Source organism: Syngnathus typhle, linkage group LG4, assembly GCF_033458585.1.
Source record: "Syngnathus typhle isolate RoL2023-S1 ecotype Sweden linkage group LG4, RoL_Styp_1.0, whole genome shotgun sequence".
In the NCBI taxonomy this organism is placed as follows: Eukaryota; Metazoa; Chordata; class Actinopteri; order Syngnathiformes; family Syngnathidae; genus Syngnathus; species Syngnathus typhle.
In genome coordinates, this window is record NC_083741.1 from 23929652 (window position 1) to 23949631 (window position 19980).

General features: G+C 48.2%; 1 protein-coding gene across 3 annotated transcripts in view; it reads left to right on the forward strand.

The window, feature by feature from the left end:
• The window catches only part of znf536 (zinc finger protein 536), a 117385-nt gene that overhangs the window by 31370 nt on the left and 66035 nt on the right, over positions 1-19980 (forward strand). For 2 of the 3 annotated variants that reach the window (XM_061276492.1, XM_061276491.1), the window contains exon 4: positions 16220-16308. Coding sequence is in view for 1 of the 3 variants with exons in the window: in XM_061276490.1 (XP_061132474.1) it covers positions 15971-16308 (338 nt within the window). In the remaining 2 variants the exon portion in view is untranslated. Of the gene's footprint in view, positions 1-15692; positions 16309-19980 lie in introns of those variants that run through there. The other variant, XM_061276490.1, reaches the window with a different exon arrangement.

Consider the following 19980-nt stretch of genomic DNA (forward strand, 5'->3'; position numbering starts at 1 on the left):
AACATACGTCTGTGTCACGGCCCGGTGCAAGGCCGACTCGTCCCCGATTCCACGCTGTCACTGGGTAAGCGCTAAAAATAGTGCACGCACACACCCATGTACACGCTTGCTTGGAGTTTGGACACTTACTAAATGCGGGCGGTGAAAGGGAAAGAAATGTGGACACAAGTTTGGGGAACATTGAAGAAGAAAATGGGAAGCTTCCACAGAGCATCACAACATAACCAAGAAAGTCGCATGGGATCAAAAGTCAAGCAAAATGTTGACATTGGACAAAAGTACACGGACAACAACTGGAAGCTATTTGGACATAAAAAGTAAAAGACAAACACAATATCGACAAAAGTGTTGGGACACAAAATAAAAGATGGACGCCACACCGACAGGAAGTGGAAAATGTGGGCAAACGTATTGGGACACCGCCACGCCTTTTCTAAAAGTGTTGATAGCGCATACAATGAAGATACTTTTCTTCTCGTGCAAACTGCGATTGATTGCTTGATCAAGAGCTGCGTGTATCAATAATGGTCTCTCCTTATGAACGAAGCGCGCCAGAGACCTTCAAAGCGGCTCGTCCATGAACACCATGCTAAATTTAAAACGCGTCATTGATTAGGTGATTCTTATCTGGGTCTGTACTATTTCCCAGCATGATTAGCGACGACGCACTAGGCCAGGGGTGGGCAAACTACGGCCCGCGGGCCACATCCGGCCCACGGGACCGTTTAATCCGGCCCGCCAACCCTGAACAAATTGTATTATTAAACTTTTTTGCCTGCAATGACTGCGTTTCCCCAGTAGATGGAGAAGCGCTCGCCTGCGCATTTACTACCGGAAGCCGTGTCAGAAAGCTCGGTGCACACTCACAAGTGCGTGTACGTGTACATGGCGCACTCGCGCTCTATTTGTATCAGTCCCAAATTTAGAGCGTGGGCCGTGACGAAAGCATTCTTGTAATTTGCGCGCTGAGCTTTCAGATGCAGTTTTGCGCTAAAGCCACCCACAAACCTTCCCCGGGAATCCTTCCATTAAAATGAGTCGCCCAAGGAAAAAAGCAAGGTGCACACAGTGCCAAGTGTTTAAAAGAGAGTGGCCAATTTGGCTCGATGTACGCGACGTGACGTTCAGCCACATGAACGTCAACATCAACCCGTCACAGATCGAGGTAAACGGACCAACACCTCAGATCTCTCCTAAGAATTGCCACAACAAATTTTACTCCAGACTATGACGCACTAGCAAAAAATCACTGATAGCAGTTTTTTAGTGAATTATTATTATTTTTTTAATGCTGTTAATAAATGCATTTGTTTTCAAAAAACGTATTTGGAATATCCATGCTTTACTACCTACTAAAGGCCAAAATCTTTTATGCAATGACCTTTACAGGTCCCTTATATTACTTCACACAAACACTACGTCCATCTGCTCCTGGTTCGGCCCTCCGGTCCAAATTTAGAACCCAGTTCGGCCCGCGAGTCAAAAAGTTTGCCCACCCCTGCACTAGGCCAACACAGTGGGTGGCGCGTGCACACACACACACACACACACACACACACACACACACACACACACACACGTGAGCTCATTAGGACTTCACCTGCACACTTTGCACATTTCCTTATACAGTTGTGGAGAAAAAGCGTGAGGTCTGTTCCCAAGTGAAGGATTCCGCCCGCCCCACCCAAGCCCCTCCCATCCCGGTTTGATTGATATGTGAAATCCGTCTCCCTCGGCGGTCTCTGCGTGTGCGTGTGAAAGGTGCTCATTGTCAAGTGGAGACCACTTTGTCAGGAAACAATCGCGCTAAGCCTTTAAAAAAAAAAAAAAAAAAAGATACAGCCTCTTATTGTGCCGGAACTTTCATTTTGCGTGTGAGGTCATTTTAATCCTGCTGAATTTTCATAGCAGTTCAATGGTCGCCCCCGAAAGAATGGCGACCCACCCACGAGCGCCGACGGACGACAAGGCCGCACTTAAGAGCCGAGGCCGGGAGCGCCGTTCCTTTGTCCGGCCACAAAGGGGCTTCGCCCTCAATGGAGCCCCGATTGGCGCTTTTTAAACCTACCGCCGACATCCCCAAAATCACCGGCCAGGATCAACACCGCTAAAGTATACTTTCTGAGATATTCCGCTTGGGGCTGTAATTGTGAAACGCTCCTTCAAATAATTGTTGAGTCCGGAAAGTGTCGCCGAAGCCATGCCGGCCCGAGCCTATGCCGGCCCGAGCCTATGCCGGCCCGAGCCTATGCCGGCCCGAGCCTATGCCGGCCCGAGCCTATGCCGGCCCGAGCCTATGCCGGCCCGAGCCTATGCCGGCCCGAGCCTATGCCGGCCCGAGCCTATGCCGGCCCGAGCCTATGCCGGCCCGAGCCTAAGCCAGCTGTCTTTGTTGTTTTCATAAATCAGGCTGGGCAGTTGGCCAAATGTTGAATTAGCGTCAATAGCTAAGCAAAAATATTAAATTGATGCAAATGTTCAAACATCTTTCATTCGTTGGACCCGGCTCTCAAAATCCAAACTGAATATTAAGTAAAGTTCACTTTGTGTTTTGATTGACAAATTGGGTGCCACAACTTGCGGTTGAGCTGGCGTAGCTGTTTATGTCCCCCCCCAAACAGCGTGCAGTTGATCAAGTGTTTTCTGGCCCGTTCTGCATCAAAACTTGACAAAGTTTCCAGATTGTTGGTCAGTTTTGGGGCAAACATGTTTTCTTGCGGCTCATTAGCGTCGGGGCTAAATGTGAAGCGCGTCTTGTTTTGGACCGCGACGGGGTGCTAGCGTGATTCATAATGCTTATTTACGTAGCATGTCGCTGAGCGCAGCAGGGGGTCCTGGCCGGCTCGCCATCCTTCACGAGAGCTCCGTCTTTTTCTCAGGAGCTTTTCTCTTGTCCCCTCTGCTCTCGCGATGAAAATAAACTTGTTGTTTTTGATCACGTCCCAAAAGAAGCCACGTAGGAGTCAGCGGCCGTGAAATGGAGTGTAGCACTTTTGGTTAGCCACCCATTCTGGTCGCTGGCCAAACGATACGTACAAACAAACCCTTTTCATCTATTTCCTGTTTTCCCGCAAATGTAAGCACTTGTCAAGTGAAAGCAGCTTTAATCCTGATGTTTTCAAATCTCATTACCGTCCAGCTTTCGTTTCTTCCCGTTAACGTGAAGATTGGAAACGGGAAGAGCTGTTTTGCCAAACGATAATAATGAATCAATAAAAAAGCCAATCATCAAATAAATAGAAAGTATACATTTTGACATCCAATCGAATAAGAATGGGACATGTTCAGAGAAATCCAGCGAGTTCAAACGGAACATGACATCATGCATGTCATTCTTGCTATCTGCATAAATAGTGTCAAATGTCCTCATTGTGTGACGTTTGTTAAAAGGAGGCGGTAGGTGGGTGGGTGGGCCATCAGAAATTGACCTTGTGAAGCATGGGGGGGCGACGGCCATAGCGGGCTGCCTGTGAGGCGCCACGTTTGCGTGACTAAAGACGCACAATTAAGGCGGCCGCCTCTGTCCGTCCGCGCTTTGTTGTCGCCGCTCCGAGTGCGTCGCTAATAGTCGCCCGAGGGGGGGGGGGGAGCTGTAGTTAGCGCTGGTGGCTAAAAAGCATCATTAGGATCCTCTCTCCTCTGTGTGGAACCCCGGTCCATCTATTCCATCTAAGTTTCTGTTGCTGAATTCCAAAGTGTCAATTTGAATGGGAAAAAGAAAAAAAAAAAGAAACGTGAGGATATGGTATGACATCATTTTGCGGAAACGCTGAGCACACGAGGCCGAGCGTTCCTGCTCCAAGCTGTTTTGCTTTCTAGCTTGGACTGAAACGTTGCAAATTGTTCGCCTAAGTCATGGTGAAGTGGCTGTGGCATTATCACTTGAATTGCCAGTCTTTCTGAAAATGTTCAAGCAAAGCTTTTTGTCTGCTTGTGAGCTCAATGCTATGTGAAATATGCCTTCCATGGATGTTAGCATAGTCTTACAAAATCCAAATGGCTATAGGTGCGACTTGAACACACTTGATCCTCATTTTTCAATTATTCTTGATGTATTGCGTGCAAACATTGTCCTCTATCATTCATTCTGTTGTCCCTTGGCTTTGTGGAGGATGACGCAGCCTTTTTTTTTTCTTTTTTTTTCCTCTCCCCACCATTGTGAGCGGTTGTCAATGGGACCCTCTCTCTAAGCACCCCCCCGCCCCTCCCCTCCCGTTTTGCCGCACCGCTTAATGCTAGAGCGAAATGCATCATTAGACAGCTAGGCTGCTGTGAAAGTGGTGGGACAATGGTGGGGTAAACAAACCAACAGGAAGTAACACACACACACTCAAAATGGCCTCGCCATGGCGTGTGGAGATCTTGCGTGCGGCGTGATGGCGTGGAAAAAAGTTTATTACCTCCCACAAGGACGCCGTTGTTGTTGTTGTTGTTGTCATCTACTTGCAGAAATCAAAGGTCTCTCTGTTAGCTACCTCCCTCCTTCCCTCCCCTTGGCCTCCCTCACCCGCCATCCAACTCGCCCTTTTGTTTGATTCCTTTCTCTTGTTTGGTTTTGTTTTTTTCTGGTTTTTGCATACGTGCCGCCGCCGCCGCCGCCGCCACACACGCAAGGGCTTTGTTTGGAGACCTCAAAGGTTGCTTATTTGCTTTTACTTTTCGCAAGTAAGAGCGGTGGCTAACTTTGCTTTTTTTTTTCTTTCCTTCACGCCAGACAGGATGCACCTTCACTTGACGTCGGTATTTATTGTTTTGGTTGGATTGGGCGAAAGGACGAAAAAAAAAAGACTTTTGTGATTTTACTGAACGTTTGTCTTTACTTAACAAAGCATCAAACGACATTGATTTCATTTCACGTCAAGCAGGCTTTCAAGCCGTTGCTCTTTTCATCAGTTTCCATAAAAATATCACCAACTTGACAGATAATGTGACAATTGTTGTTTTGTGGCTTTTGTCAATGGATGGATCACGCAAGGATATGTGAGCGAGCGAGCGCCTCTGGCTGGCCTTGTTGGTGTCTTCCGATTGGACACTTGATTTCCTTTGAAATGCTTTGTCATCCCTGGAATAGCAATTTCAGCAATTTCAACATTGGCAAGCTGAAATCCCCATTTTGATGAAAAACGTTTTGCCACATCCTTCTTTCGTGGCGACCTGTCCCTCGGGAAACTTTCGGGAACTGTAAAAAAAAAAATGGACTCGTACTATTGAATAGTTTCAGAATGGGTGGTTGTATTGCTTATTCCATCAATTAATGGTGACCAAACGCAGGAAGCAGGTGATGTCATTTTCTGTCGCCGTTCATATTGTACAAACATTTTGGTCCAATTCCACGTGGGCTCACTCAAACATAGTCTTGTCAAGAAAATGATTGGCCCAACTTTAATCAAAGTTTGATGAGGCTATCTTTCCAATGGTTGCATTTGTAGTTAAGGTACAGTGTGCTGGGAGCGCGGAGGCATGCCCCGAACAGCCGGGCTAAATGGATCTTATTTAGCGAGGCGCCAACACGCCTATGAAGCTGCACGCGTCATTACTTTGTGCTCAAACGTGTTGGCCCGCTGATGGATGGCCAGGCCAGGCCAGGCCAGGCTAGGCCGGCGGAGGTGCGCCGACCGCTCGCCAAACACGCCTCGCAAAGGTCCCAAACAAAAGCGGCGCTCGGATTCGACAACCAAAGGTCGCATCAAAAGTTGACTGGGTTGATGTCTCACGACATCTCAGAGGGATGCCATCATGTGCGGCCAACATGGACAGCAAAGTACAAGTTTGTCAATATTCAGATGTTTTGCCAAGAGACGATGTTGGGTCTTCAACAAACTTCATGTCATTTGTTTTTTTTCACCATCAGAGGCATCAATGAACTTCATGGATTCCCCCCCCCCATCTGTGTGATCAAAATGTAAACAATGTCAGTGGAATCAAAAGTGCCTCCAGGCTGCTCGTCAGCGATGACGTCTCATAGCGGCGCCATTTTGTCATTCGCTTCTTCTGATTGGTGCGTGTGCGTGTGCGTGCGTGCGTGCGTGCGTCTTGAATTTGCGTTTGGGCATAGTTCCCCCTCTGCCGCCGAGCGTTTGGCCAGGATGGCGACGTTGATTGGCTTTGTTCGGTCTCGCCGGCAGCCGACACCGGCTGACATCTGTTCCCTCCTAACCGCTGCGACTTTTCTCCATTGGGGAACGCACACGCACGTGTGCACGCACGCACGCACACACACACACACGCACACGCATGGTGTCACACCGCAGATAGATAGCATGACATCCGCATTTGTTTTTGCTGGATAGAAGCTCGGCTACACCATTGTGCCAAAAGCTTCTTGCATGGCTAATTAAAACGTTACGATGGCAATAATAAGAATAGTGATGACGATTTTTCATTTGAAGTCACAGCGACATTTCCAACAAACAGGCGTGAACCTCTGAATGGGCTAACTCCCTCATTTTGTAGGTATGTGTGTGTGTCATTTCAAATTTGATGGCTGCAATAAAACCCCGCGGGATTTATTGATCTTGTTGATTGACATGCAAATCATTAGTTCTTCTAGATAGTGGCTTTTTGCTCAGATGTATTTTGGACTCCGGTCATATTGGACGCTTTCACCGTGAAGGAAAAGAAATAATCCAGGATTAGGGAGGAAGAAAATTTCAGAGCAACAGTGGTCCCAGTCCAAACCACCATCAAACCCATGGCTGTTCCATGCTGGGTGCTTGTGGCCAGTTTGCGTTGCATGGATCAAGAGGTGGCCCCAATGCCGTCATTGAATGGAAACCTTGATTTGGACCAACATTCATCATCTGGCCTTTGCTCTATTCTTTTCAATGACACAAATGCACTTAGTCAGCTGGGCCGATTCCCCCTGATGACAAAGCTGATTTTATTTTGAACTTGGAATAAGAGCGTGTCGCGGAAATAAAAGAAAATAGCAAAACATTTTCAAATCCACTAGACCACGGTAAGCTCCGGCACGACCCTCGTGAGGATAAGCGCTTCAAAAAACGGATGAATGGAGAGACCAAGACCTCTCACAACATCGTGTAGGACTTGGCCACTTTGGAGGCACACTTTGCTTTTTACACAGTCGCACTTCAAGGCCATGGAAATTTGCAGGTTCCGCTGCATATGCGTGTGCGTGCGTGCGTGCGTGCGTGTGTGCGTTTGGTGCAGACATGTGGAATGTGGAGGCAGAGTGGCATCGACGCACATGTTTTGCCTCATTTTCAAAATACTGCATAAGACAATTTAAAATCAAATGGAATTAGTGTTCAAATTCAAAATAAATCCAATTAAATTTAATCGTGATGAATGACAATCAAAGAATAAATATCAAATGAAAGAAAATATAAATGACAATGAATAAAACAGCATAAAAATGTATTGAAAATATGCACAATACGTATATGCGTGTAATAATATAAATAAAACATTAAATACAAATGTAATTTAAGTGCAAATGAAATTAAAATGAACATTGCAAAATAAATTAACGTGAAAGGACATGAGGCATGTGAATTAAAATAACATTTGAAAAAAGTAATACGTTCATAGATCACATAAAATTAAAAACAGCTTACAATCATAATATAAAATAAAAAACAACTTACAATCCGATTTTAAAATTTCATAAAATAAATATTGGTTGAGATAAGTTTGTTAATGTTACACACAGTGTGTATATATATAAAAATATGTGACAAACATTTTAGAGAGGATTGAGTCAGCATGTATGCGAGAGAAGCCTGTAAGAGATTAGCCCGCTGCTCCGGCTGTGGTTGCTGGGAAGTGAACATTTTTGTCTTTTTGTTGCAATTAACCGCAAAACACCAGATGAATTCTGTGTGTCTGCGTGTGTGTGTCTGAGTGTGTGTCTGCATGGGTGTGTGCGTGTGTGCAAGGCAAGCAGGTGGCAGCCATATTTGAAGACGACAGTAGGGGTCTGACCCATGCCAGGCCCAATAAAGCGGCCTTGTGATGGAGCTTATGTGACACTCCGTCCCCGGGGCGAGCAGGTCCTTCGCTCCCCCGCGCACACATGTCACACCCACATGTACGACGCACGCACACACACACACACACACACACAGACAGACGAAGTTTGATGACGACACGGTGTCCGCTCTCGTCTTTTGTCAGGCCTCCCTCATGCGCGCTGCCGACGCGATGGCGGTGCAGCTGTGTATGCACGACAATGTTACTCAATGCGCTAAATATGAGCATGAAGATGTCAAGTCAAACGAATTAAACCAAAAAAAAGATATCAATTTTAGGGACGACTTCCCATAAGGAACACAGGCACTCATGACGAGGTTGTCAGCAAAAAGCAAACGGAAGGCAACGTATGATGGGTGCGTGCAGGAGAGAGACTCTGTTTGCATTTTAGCTTTAGCAGTGTGCTAGCTTGTGCGTGGTAGCATAAAGTATAGTTACTTCGTATAGTTACTAACCAATGAAGGGATAATGTCGGGGGGGAAATAGAAATGAACTTGCTCACCAACAAACACTGGAACACGAGAAATGTAATGAGTGTTTGCAACGTCCGACTAGCGTTCACGCGTGTTTGTCTTCACAAAACGAGAAGCAGCAAGGAAGCAAAAAAAAAAAGCAAATTCCTGCGTTCTTAGTTTTCTGGCTTGCGAAAGAAGAGAAAGAACACCCACAGAGGAAAAAGATGCTTTATCTGCCTTGCCCCAATTTGATTACACATTGCGTTTTTTTCCCCCTCCTTTTTGACATTTGCATAAATGTCCTGCTCAGCATGTTTAAAGTTGTTTTATTAACGCCTCTTGAGACTTTTTTTTTTTCCGTTCCCCCGCCTTTACACGTCAGGCTCACTAATTGCTCCGTGATCTTTTGCCGCTCAGCCTCAGCGCTGCGCAAACATCATAAAAATAACTTGCCAAAAAAAAACATGTGATCAAGTACAAACTTGCACTGCATTCATTGGTTCTTTGTTGTATATGCAAGCATTGTGGTTTACAGCCTCCGCTAGCACGTTAGCTGTCTTTTTGGCCTCTGCTAGCTCTCTTTTCAAAGTGTGCCGGGCCTTTACGAGCACATTGGACTGACTGTGTTAGCAGCCTCTTTTCTACCTATTTGTTAGCAGGATAGAGGCCCGTGTTAGCCAAGTTTGAGCCTCTGCTTTCTGTCCCTTAGCATCGCAGCATCCTCTATTGGAATGCTAGCAGTGTTCTGTTTGTTAGCCCCGTCGCAGCATTTGTTAGTTGCGTATTCACATTTCTTTGGCATCGCTCGACATTGTGCTCGCCCCTGTTAGCTTTATGTTAGGCTCTGCTATCTACCCCTTAGCTTAGCCATATGCTAGCCCGAACGTCGTTAGTTGCCTTTAGTTTGCGTTAATTGTTGCGTTAAAAGTTAGCCGTTTTAGCCTCTGTCAATTTTTAACGTAATCATTTCTTCTTTGTTTGTTGCCATGTCAGAAAAATGATTTCCAGGTGAACCTAAAAAATGGAAAGAAAAGATGAGCGTGCAAATTAGCCTGCTAGCACACGGCAAAGAAGAGGACAGTGTCCCAACGATCAGCCCTCCTCTCCGGCCTCCTCCCCCTCTTCTTTTTCTTCTTCTTCTTCTTCATAAACAATGAAAAGTTAATGAAGAGGTAACTTAATGATGTAATGAATATGGCCGTTCAAGGTCGAAGCGAGCTGCAGTCTGGGCGCAAGAAGGCCGCCGCACGCCCTTTATGTGGCATGTGCACACACACACACACACACACACACACACACACACTTGTGCACACCAATAAGGGCCATCTGCAGTAAAATGTGTGCGCGCGTGCGTGCGTGCGTATGTGTGTGTGTGTGGTGATTAAATATTGAAAAGGTTCAAATGGTACAGTCGAGATTTGGGCCTTTGAGTCAAGTGGATCGATGACGCTTGGCCGCTACTGGCTGAGTGTGTGTGCCTGCGTTAGTGTGTGCTGTGGGCTATAATACATCCCGTCCTATTTTGATATGACGTGATGTCCTGTTTTCTATATGAACTCATATTGGATGTTAGATCCTCATTTGGGTCTGAGCTTGCGGTGCCATTTTGCATCGTAGCCAATCATGGCAATCCATGGGATCATAGAGTGGACCTTACTTGTTGTCAACAGTATATCATTTTGTACAGTACCTTCCCTTTTTTGATCATACCAAATTGCACTTTGTTGGATGTTGGTCGTATTTTGGATTGCTGGTGCGAAACCGTACGATATAACGATAACACCATTTTGCCGATACATAAAAAAGAGCATCTTCAGCTCCCGTGCTACCCTATTGCATCATATCATACCATTTATCATGCCGTCTTCTATCTCGGCTGATCTTGCCTTAACTTTCCTAGCATACTTTATTGTAGCCTACCTAATGGTGCTGTGTCCCATCATATGTTGTCGTGCCGTGCCGTACTGTACTTGTTCTCCTCTCTTATTCTGACACCTTCCTCTCCCTTACGGTGCGTAATCATATCTGGCCTTACCATGTGTTCTCCTACCTACCGTATCTTATCTCGATATCGCGGTACGACGTGAAACCGTATATCGTGCGTGTCATGCCATCTCTCACTTTGTCATATTGCGATATCTTATCTCCGATCCTATTTTTGACTCTTGTCTTATCTTCTCACCTCCTGGAGTCTCCGCTTTGCACTGGTCGTGAGGTCTCAGCCTGGACGTTTCTTATCGAGACGCTAATGTGCTAGCCAGGGGCTACTTGCCGTGTGCCGTGTGTGAGATGCATCTTCGGTAAATGATGTTTGGGGTAAGACCACTGAGTTTGCGAGGGGCAGCGGCACACCTCAGCTTTCAAAAGAAGCCCCCCCAGTCCGTCCGTCCGTCCATATTGGATAGCGGCCTCTGCGAGAAAGACGCTAATCTGGAACATCGGGGGCTTGCGTAAACACCTTCAAACGTCCTCGCTGATCTATTTTAAAAAGACTCTCATTGTAATCAAAAACAATAACCGCTCCAAAGTCCTCCCCAGCCCCCCTTTTTCTTCCCGCCCGAGAGTATGAAATAATATTCTGTGTGTGGGCTCGCCGCCGCCGCCGCCGCTGAGAACGCAAACATTTCACAATAAACTTGTTTAAGTCCAGGCCCCGGGCCAGATAGAGGACATGCTGTGTTAATTACCGAGGCCCGTTAAAATAAACCAGAATAAAATATGACCTCTTTTTCTTTAGCAGCGCCACAATCGGCCATTCCGAGGGATTAAAGAATACAAAACAACAACGACGGACGAGGCGTACACCTTATATGTACTGTTTGTACAGCAAACAGGACGGCCGATGGCCATATCAACATGCCGGAGTAAAAATATTTGCGCTAAAGAGGCCGTTTGTAACGCAATATGCTACAGGAAGGGAAGACACGACGGCATTTTGCAATACGACAAGAAACGTTACCTCCTTCAGCGCAAAAAAAAACATTTCACGGAAAATTGGGCAACGTAGTGCGACGTCCAGATAGCGAGCCATTACTGGAGATAAAAAAGAAAAAATGCTCAACGCAGACACCGTGTTTACTTTTGGCCGATATTTCCCGCCGCTTCACGGCGAGAGAAAGGAGCCCCCGTTAAGCGCCGCGTTTATTATTCTTCAAAGTCTTGTCTGAAAGTAATATGCTTTAAAGGCACGCTGGTGACCCCGCTCACCCTCCGCTGTGTCTACTTTTCGTGTGTGTGTGTGTGTTTGAGTTAAGTTGCTGCTGGGTGGCCCCCGCGCCTCGCCGCCCCGCCCCACTTTCACTGTGTTAACATAAGAATGCAGGCGGCGGAGGAGGAAGGACGGCAGGAGAAAAGGGGGGGGGGGGGGGGAATAGTTTGAGCGTAGCGGGGGCCGCTGTTATCCACTTAGGACATCAAGACAACGTTGAAGGAGGCCTGGCGGCGGCGCAGCAAAACTGCACGAGGAAATCGGCACGATAGCTTTTGATTTGTTCCCGGCTCAATTTACTCGCGCTTTCGCGAGTTCATGTCGGGGCGAAGAAGTTGTCACAACGTCTTGATGAGGGACATCGGGAACATCTGGATGCCATGAAGGGGCCTTCGTGTAAACGAGGAGCACGGCTCGGCAAAGCCACCCAGCGAGCGTTGTTGACAACTATTTGGAGAGACGGACGGACGGACGCTGGCTTGCTCGCTCATGTTTGTACGCAATAAGAGGAGGGGCACCGCTTGGGATGAGGAATATGAGCGAGCCATTTGCCGCCATTGGATGACTGCATTGTCTCATGCGCAGCGCATTGCCCTCCCATGTTGCCATCTAATCTTGCATCATGTCACATCTGGTCGGGTCGTGTCGTCACCTAACGTAACGACGGCGGCATCCCGTATTCCGGCGTACGGCATCTCACGGCGCATCCTGTCTCGGTATCTCACCGAGATCCGCTCTGATGTTTACGGAACTTTAAGAGATCATCAGATGATACTACTCCCAGAAGAGAAATCCACTTTACAGCAATCAAAGACATCTAAGAGCCGTTTTATAGGAATTAAAAAAGCAAATAAATGGCAGGATTGCTCGTCCTTCTTCCAATTGTGGAAGTGACCCATCTCAAACAAAAGTCAAGCCTTCAAAATAAAAGTTCAGCCCTAATCCCCACCGTTTGGCCACACTCTGTTTGGGCCTACGGCGGTTTCGGGCCTTCAAAATAAAAGTCTGGCGCAAACAAGTGTGTGCTTTTATTTTGAGGGTCTGCATTTTGATAGGAAGTCTTATGCTAATGTTGCGATAGCGGTTGAGTGCTTGAGTTGTTCGCAGTCATAGCCCGCCCTTTTCCGGGTGCCACCCCGATTTGTGAGTGGCCTTTTTAAGGTGGCCGGGTTCAGGTCAATCTTGTGTCATTGAGCCAGATTTGGTCGGGTCCGATGTTGCGTACGAGTGATCGTTACCATGGCAACTAAGGCCATCATGAGCGAGCGGCGAGTGACGGGATGGACTGGACGTGCTTTTTAAAGCATTTTACTTTGGACAATGCAAATTCAAGCAAGCTGTCTTTCTTGACGTGCTCGTAAACAAACGGCGGTGACCGTGTAATGGCCGCCTTGTGTGTGTCTGCATGTGTGTGCGTGCGTGCGTGAGAAAGGGCCAGGCGGACATGAGCAGGATAATAAGCGTCATGGCATCTAATCAGATTTCTAAGAGGAATTGATTGTTGTGCGGCAGGCTGCGCTTGACAATAAGCTCGCATTTAAGTGTTAATTTTTATGCTAATGCGGGATGCGGCTCGGTCCCGCGGCTCGGTGCCGAGACCCCGCCCCCCCTTGCTCCCCTTGCCCCCCTCCCGCCGCTATGAAAATTGTCCCGCGCACCAAATGTCAGCCTGCCAGCCGGCGTGAAGGTTTGTAATTTATGAGCTATGTTTCAATTAGAGCGCGTCATACTTGTTAGGTGGCCGGGCGCACGCGGCCCTCGGTGGTGTCAGCTTTCGCCGCCATTTTGGGGCATTTACCCCAACTGGCTTTTTTTCCAATTCTTTGCCAAATTTCACCATTTTTATCGTCAAATTGACCATTTTCATTTTGGTATAATTGTCACCTTTTTTTTCAAATTGTCACTCATTTTGTCAAATTTGATAACGATCTGCTTTAATCATTTTTACATTCTTTGACAAATTTTACAGCCACCTTTTTTTCTTTCAACCTATATCACTCCGTTTTTCCATTTTTGGACTGATTTTTTTTCAATTTTTCACCACCATTTTTGCCAACTTTTTACTTGCGCATTCAAACAATTGTTTCCTTGGCAAATTTCACTTTTCACGTTTTGTTCACTTTTTCCCTTCACTCATTTTTCCCTTTGCCTTTTTTTGTGTTTTCTTTGAATTGATCATTTGACTTGTTTTTGGAGCATTTTGTCTCCTCGTCATTTGACAGAATGGACTAGTTTACAGAGTGCACACAATGCCGGCTCGCCAGCCAGCCAGCCAGCCGGCCGGCCGGCATGCAGACATGTCATTTATGAGCTCTGTTTCTATTAGTGTGGTTGCACTTGTTAGGCAGGGGAGCCGAGCCGCACGCGCCTCTCTCTCTCTCGGTGCCGCTTTTCACTGGCTTCTTTTAACGGGCGGGCGGTCGGGCGGGCGGGCAGACGGACGGTCGGTCTCAGCTCAGTGGCTGCTACACCGAGGCCTTCGTGTATTATCATCTATCGGGTGGTCCTTGCCCCCCGGACAAAAGGCAATTTAATACGATTTAATGACACTGCCAAGGAGTGTGTGCGTGTGTGTGTGCGTGCGTGCGTGTGTGTTTTTAACGGCAGTCGTCACCTTCCTTCTCAATCTGACAATGAACAGCTCAAGATGACGTTTAGCTTTTTTTTTTTGCTTTTTTTCAAATGAAAGGTGAAATTTGGGCTTGTTTTGGATACTTGATTTTTTTTTTTTTTTTTTTAACTGACACTGATTTGATGACAATTGTGCACACATATTTTTGTTCAGTTTTTAGATGGTCTTCCTTTTCACTCCATTCCTTTCTTTGAGGGAGGGGACATTCCTGACATTCATTCATGACTTTCATTTTTTGATTGCGTCTAATCTTTCCTTTTCTGACAAATTTTCCAACAATTAAATCAAAAGGATTCTGTCCACAATTTGTTATGGCCAACTTTGGCTTCTTTGTTGTTCACTCGTTATCACTTCCACTCATTTTAAGCATGTGTGTGCAGTTTTTAATTTGGGAGCATTTTCATTCTCTATTTTGTAAAATGTTGCCATTTTTGTATTTTGTTGTGTGGAGTTTGAAATGGCGGCACGCTGGCGTGCGGCGTGCCACCAGAACGCCAAAGCGTCCAAACGGCACTCGGCGGGCCCCAGAAAGCGCGCTGAAAGCTTTGGATCCAATTCACATATAGGTCAATTAAATGCACCAACATCTGCTCTCTCCCCACCATTTGCATATAGCATTCATATGTTAATGACGGCCCCTGTTTTGTTTTTTTGTTTTTTTCTCCTCTCTCCCTCTCTCTCTCTCTCTCTCTCTCTCTCTCTCTCTCTCTCTCTCTCTCTCTCTCTCCCCTCCTCTCTTCCTGTGCGTGTGCGTGCGTGCGTGCATGCATGCGTGCATTGCCTCCTCCTGTACTTCCTCCCCTCCTCCCTGCCTCTTTTGTAGGGCCAAACAAAACCATTTTTGGATTCCCCTTTTCCCGTCCTATTTCCACTTCCTGCCCGCGTTAAAGGGGAGGAGGTGAGTCCGCCCCCGACGGCGGCGGAGGGAGCCCCTTTAAAAAACGGCGCTCGCTCGCTCGCTCTCCTCCCCGAGCAGCTTAATGCCTTATAAATGAATGATGACACAGATGGACCAGCGATAATCTATTTAGAATGCCTCACAGCAAATATTGTTGTGCAGATGATTAGACCCGCAGTCATTTGAAGCCCGAAACGCCGCCTACGCGCCTGCCCTGCACGCTTTGCCGCCGTTCCTTGCCGTTGCTTTCCAGAGCTTAGCAGCGAGCGGCCTCCAAATGGCATCCCGATCCACGTTGAGCTCCTAGGCAGGGCGGCCGCGCCGGGTCATTTGGGTCATCTGTCAAATCTACTCCAAGTTGCTGGCGGGCCCCTTCAAGGCAAAATGCGAGGGGGATGTCCTCAAAGTTTGCAAATCAGGAGGCCAATCTGAGCCGCATCGCGCTGTCCCACATCTGGGAGGAGGATGACGGACGCCGTTGATAAGAAGCGCCGCCCGGCAGAGGTGGCAGCTGGCGCGCCGATAAATAGAAGCCGCTATCGACCGCGTGAAAATGAACGATCCCCGAGCGGCGCGCGGCGTTTGGCTTCAGCGCGTGGCGCTCCGTCGGGAAGGGATGGATTTCCAAAAGGCGCCTCCGGGCGCACGCTTTGATTTCATCGCTACCGTCGGGGTGACATTTGACCCTTTTTGACATTTGACAGCGACCGAAATACGCTAAATGTCACTCCGCCGCCCTGAAATGCGGCGACCGAACGGACTCGGATGGATTTCCCGTTTGAGCGATGGACGGTAAATCCAAGAAAATGTTCGGAATGGTCAAATGCTTGCGAGGGTGCTCGAAGGGGTCTGCAGAAGTGTCCGCCGCGTTTCCGCTGGTCGCGCAGAAAGTGGGTCACGCCAAGTCCGACCCAAAGCGAAGCGTACGATATCCAATGCAATATGTATTTGCCATTTTGTGTCCAATGTGTTGCTGTTCAATGGTGCTTGCCTTTGCTGGAAGTAACGTTGGCCTCCCTCCGCTCCCCGTTCAGGTGGCGTTCCCCCCAGCGCTGCCGGCCGCAGGCGGCTCCATCCAACACCGACATCGACGTTCACTCCAGTATGCTGTTGGTGTGCTAAGGTAAGTAAGCAAAGCTGCTCTGGGGTCAAAGTGCGAGCAACAACATGCGTTCGTTCAAATGGTCAATCTTCTTACCTACACTTATTTATTTCTATTTTACAATTATTTGATATACATAGATACTATATATACTTTTTCATTATTTGTAACTGCCCCTCATTTAATTTTATTGCATGTTGTGCTTTATTTGTATTTTTATTTTGTTCATTTTACCTGAGCAAGGACTCAAGGAATGTAATGGAGGACTCTCCCAACACTGGCAGGCGAAGGCTTTTGCCTTCAGACCGTTGCTAAACTTTATCGTCCTCGCTGTGTGGTGATAAACAACCTCTCACTCACTCACACACACACACACACACACACACACACACACGCCAACTGTTCATCACTCACTCGCCAGTTCGACTTATCCCCAAAGGCGTTGTGTCTTTAAGCGCGCGCACACACACACGCACACACGCACACACGCACACACACACACACACACACACTCACACACTCAACTTGTAACAATCTGGATTGTGCTAATCTACCATAATCGTCCGCCACATGCCTCCTAAAAACACACTGGGGTGGCATTCCGCCGTGCCGCCTTCACGCGCCAATGTCGCTACCTCCGCCGTCAATGTCATCAGCGCCGGCCGGCCGGGGTGGAGGGATTGTTGCGCCATTTATGTTTGGCATTAGTCTAATTGAATCGTATTTCAAAGGCACGGCAGGTGCTTGAAATGTCCAAAGTCAAATCAAAAGCAGAAGAAATGTCGCAAAATGCAGAGGTTCGCACGGTTGCGGGCTTCAACCGAAGCTTGGGAGACTTGAAAGGAGGCTCGGGATTTCAAATAAGCACTTTGGACAATGCCGTCGTGAACCTTTCCCATTCGGGATTTGTGGGACCCGGGTCGGATGTCGAACAACAAGGAAGATGCCGTCGTCGTTGAGCTTTCAAATGAGTTTTACTCTTTCAAAGAAGGATTGAGGTTGGAAGACAGAGTTCGGGTTTGGAGGAAAAGTTTCAAGATGTCAAGATGTTGGGGTTTTGAAGTAAGGTATGAAACAAGCTGATTGGACAAAGGCTTTGGTACCAAGGTGACGCTTTTGACCGAGGATGCAAACCAATTTCGGGTCCCCAATTAGGCCTTCCAACGAGGCTTAAGCTTTCAAAGGAGGCTTGTGGAGCCTGCCTTTCACATTTTGCCTTGGGCATTCAAATGGGCTTTGGGATGGAAAAGGCGGGCGGGCGGGCGGGCGGGGTCAAGACTCTTACGCTGTCTCATTTGGATTCAGTTAAGTCAAATATATTTTTGCAGCGCATGATAAAGGTGGAGTGTCCCTCGCCGGTTGCCGTCGCCAGTGGGCAGAACGATGCCCCCCCCTCCCGTCTCCAACGAGACGGATGATAAATTCCGGGCGGGCGTCGGCCCCAACAGCTGTGGGCAGACAGGCCTGATATGAGAATAGCAGCATCGGATGAGCGGGCATTAAAAATGAATATGCTATTTAGCCTCAGTGTATTTTAGGTATTTGACATTTTCATGTCCGGACAGCCGCAATTTATTCATAGTGCACAGGAGACGGGCGATGGAGGGAAAAAATAAAATCGGCGGGAATAGGGCGGCGGCCAGCCGGGTGAAGGGCGGCGGCTTCACCTTGTGAGGTCACGCCGTCCAACGAAGGCTATTGGACCGGCGGCCCACTTTTCTTGCCTGTGCGTTGGGCAGGAATTGAACGCTTCCATTTCAAGGAGACTTTCAAACAAGATAGGGTTTGAAATTGAAATCCAAACTTTGGGCTCCAACTTTCCAGCCAAACTACGTATAGTGAACCTTAACCTCAATCACAGGAAGGAAGGAGGGAGAGAGGAGAGAGGTAGGGAAGAAAGGAAGGAAGGAAGGAAGGAAGGAAGGAAGGAAGGAAGGAAGGAAGGAAGGAAGGAAGGAAGGAAGGAAGGAAGGAAGGAAGGAAGGAAGGAAGGAAGGAAGGAAGGAAGGCGCTTGGCTCTTTCCTTTCCACCTGTTGGATACTCGGCTGCGGCTTCCCGCGCTCGCTACAAAGCAGGCGGCGAATCAAAGCCCCTGGAGAGCCGTGCACGCTATATGAAAGAAAATGTCTTAACAAGCGCCGCCGTCTTTCTCTCCTCCTAAGTGGAAGCGTTTGACTCGCTGCCTTCGGAAAGTCTTTCAACATCACACGAGCATTACAAGTCAAAGTTAAAAAAAGAGCGTGCGAGCGAGCGAGCGAGCGAGCGAGAGACAAGCGTAGACGTCAAGTTGTATTTTTCCTGGCGGAGGCCAAAGTGACTTTGAGTCGGCGGCCTCCCGTCGCCCGCCATCACTCAAGCGTGCTCATTAGCATATTGAGCACGTCCAATAGCGCCTGCCTCCCTCCCTTTTTACGCAGGCCTCCAGAGGGGGCGATGACACGCTTTTCCACCCAGGCTTCGGGTCGAGCCCGGCTTATCGTTTCAAGTTAGGGTTTGGTCCCAGGGTGAGGCTTTTTTTGTTTTAAGCGAGGGGAGGGCGAGTAGCGATACCAGGTATCCATTCTAAAGATTTGAAATGTTCATTTGACTCGGCCCTAGTATCATTTGAAGCGTCAGTTTGGAAAGGAAAGAAAATCGGACCACTTGTGAATTGGTGCACAAGGCAAAGGCTGAAAGAAAGATGTTGTCAAATGGAAATGATCATTCATCGGCGCTCACAGCTTCCCTTTTTGTGCGCATTTGTTGATCATTCTCATCAAAGTGTTGTTCCAGCATTTTCCAAATGCTTCCACGAGGGACGTCGCCCTTCTCGACCCAACTCTCTCTCTCTCTCCGGCTTCCTGAATGCAAGCGACGGCTTCCTGCGCCTTGATATGCACGGCCACATCTGGGCCGAGCCGCTTAATAACAATCACCTTCCCTTTCACTGGGCGCCGATTGTTTCTAATTGGCCCTGACTGATAGTAGCTGACAGGCCGCCGTCGCCGCCCCTCCCCGCGTGACCCGCGCTCGCTCGCCGCACTTAGAAGGCCTGTCATTTTTAATATTTGATTTTCGCTTCGTAAAAAGTTATGTGTTTTAGAGCTGTCGCCCTCCCTCCCCCTCAATCATGCCATGAAATCAGTTTTTAAGTGAGGCGGTGGCGAAGGCGGGTGAGCGAGGCGGCGGCGGCGGCGGCCGTCCGTCCGTCCGTCCCTCGCCTCTCAGCCCTCGTTTGGCTTTTTAAAGCCTTCCCCCTCCCTCTTTGCTTAATTGTCCCGCCGCCTTCATCATTCGTGGCCCTCGCCACTTCCTCCCGTCGCCTCCGTTTAGCCTCTCGCCGAGCGCGTGGCGGCGGCAGCGGCGGGATCGCGCATCAAATATTCACGCGTGCAGCGGGAGCGTTTGGACAAATGGCGTCGACACGTGAGCACGCCTCAAGTGTTATTTGCACGCCATTGATTCCCGTTAAAGGTGTACGGCGCGGCGCGGAAGGCACATCGGGCCGAGCGGCGGATCATTAAATGAAAAGACGGATTCATCGACAGCTTGACGGATGGCATTTTGCGGCGCGATCCATATTGGCCTTCAATAAAAACACAATTTGGAGCGTGAGACAAAGAGGATGGCGGGGAGAGGGGAGAGGCAGGCAGGCAGGCAGGCCGGCAGGCAGGCAGCCACGCAGGCAGGCAGGCCGGCCGGCCGGCAGGCAG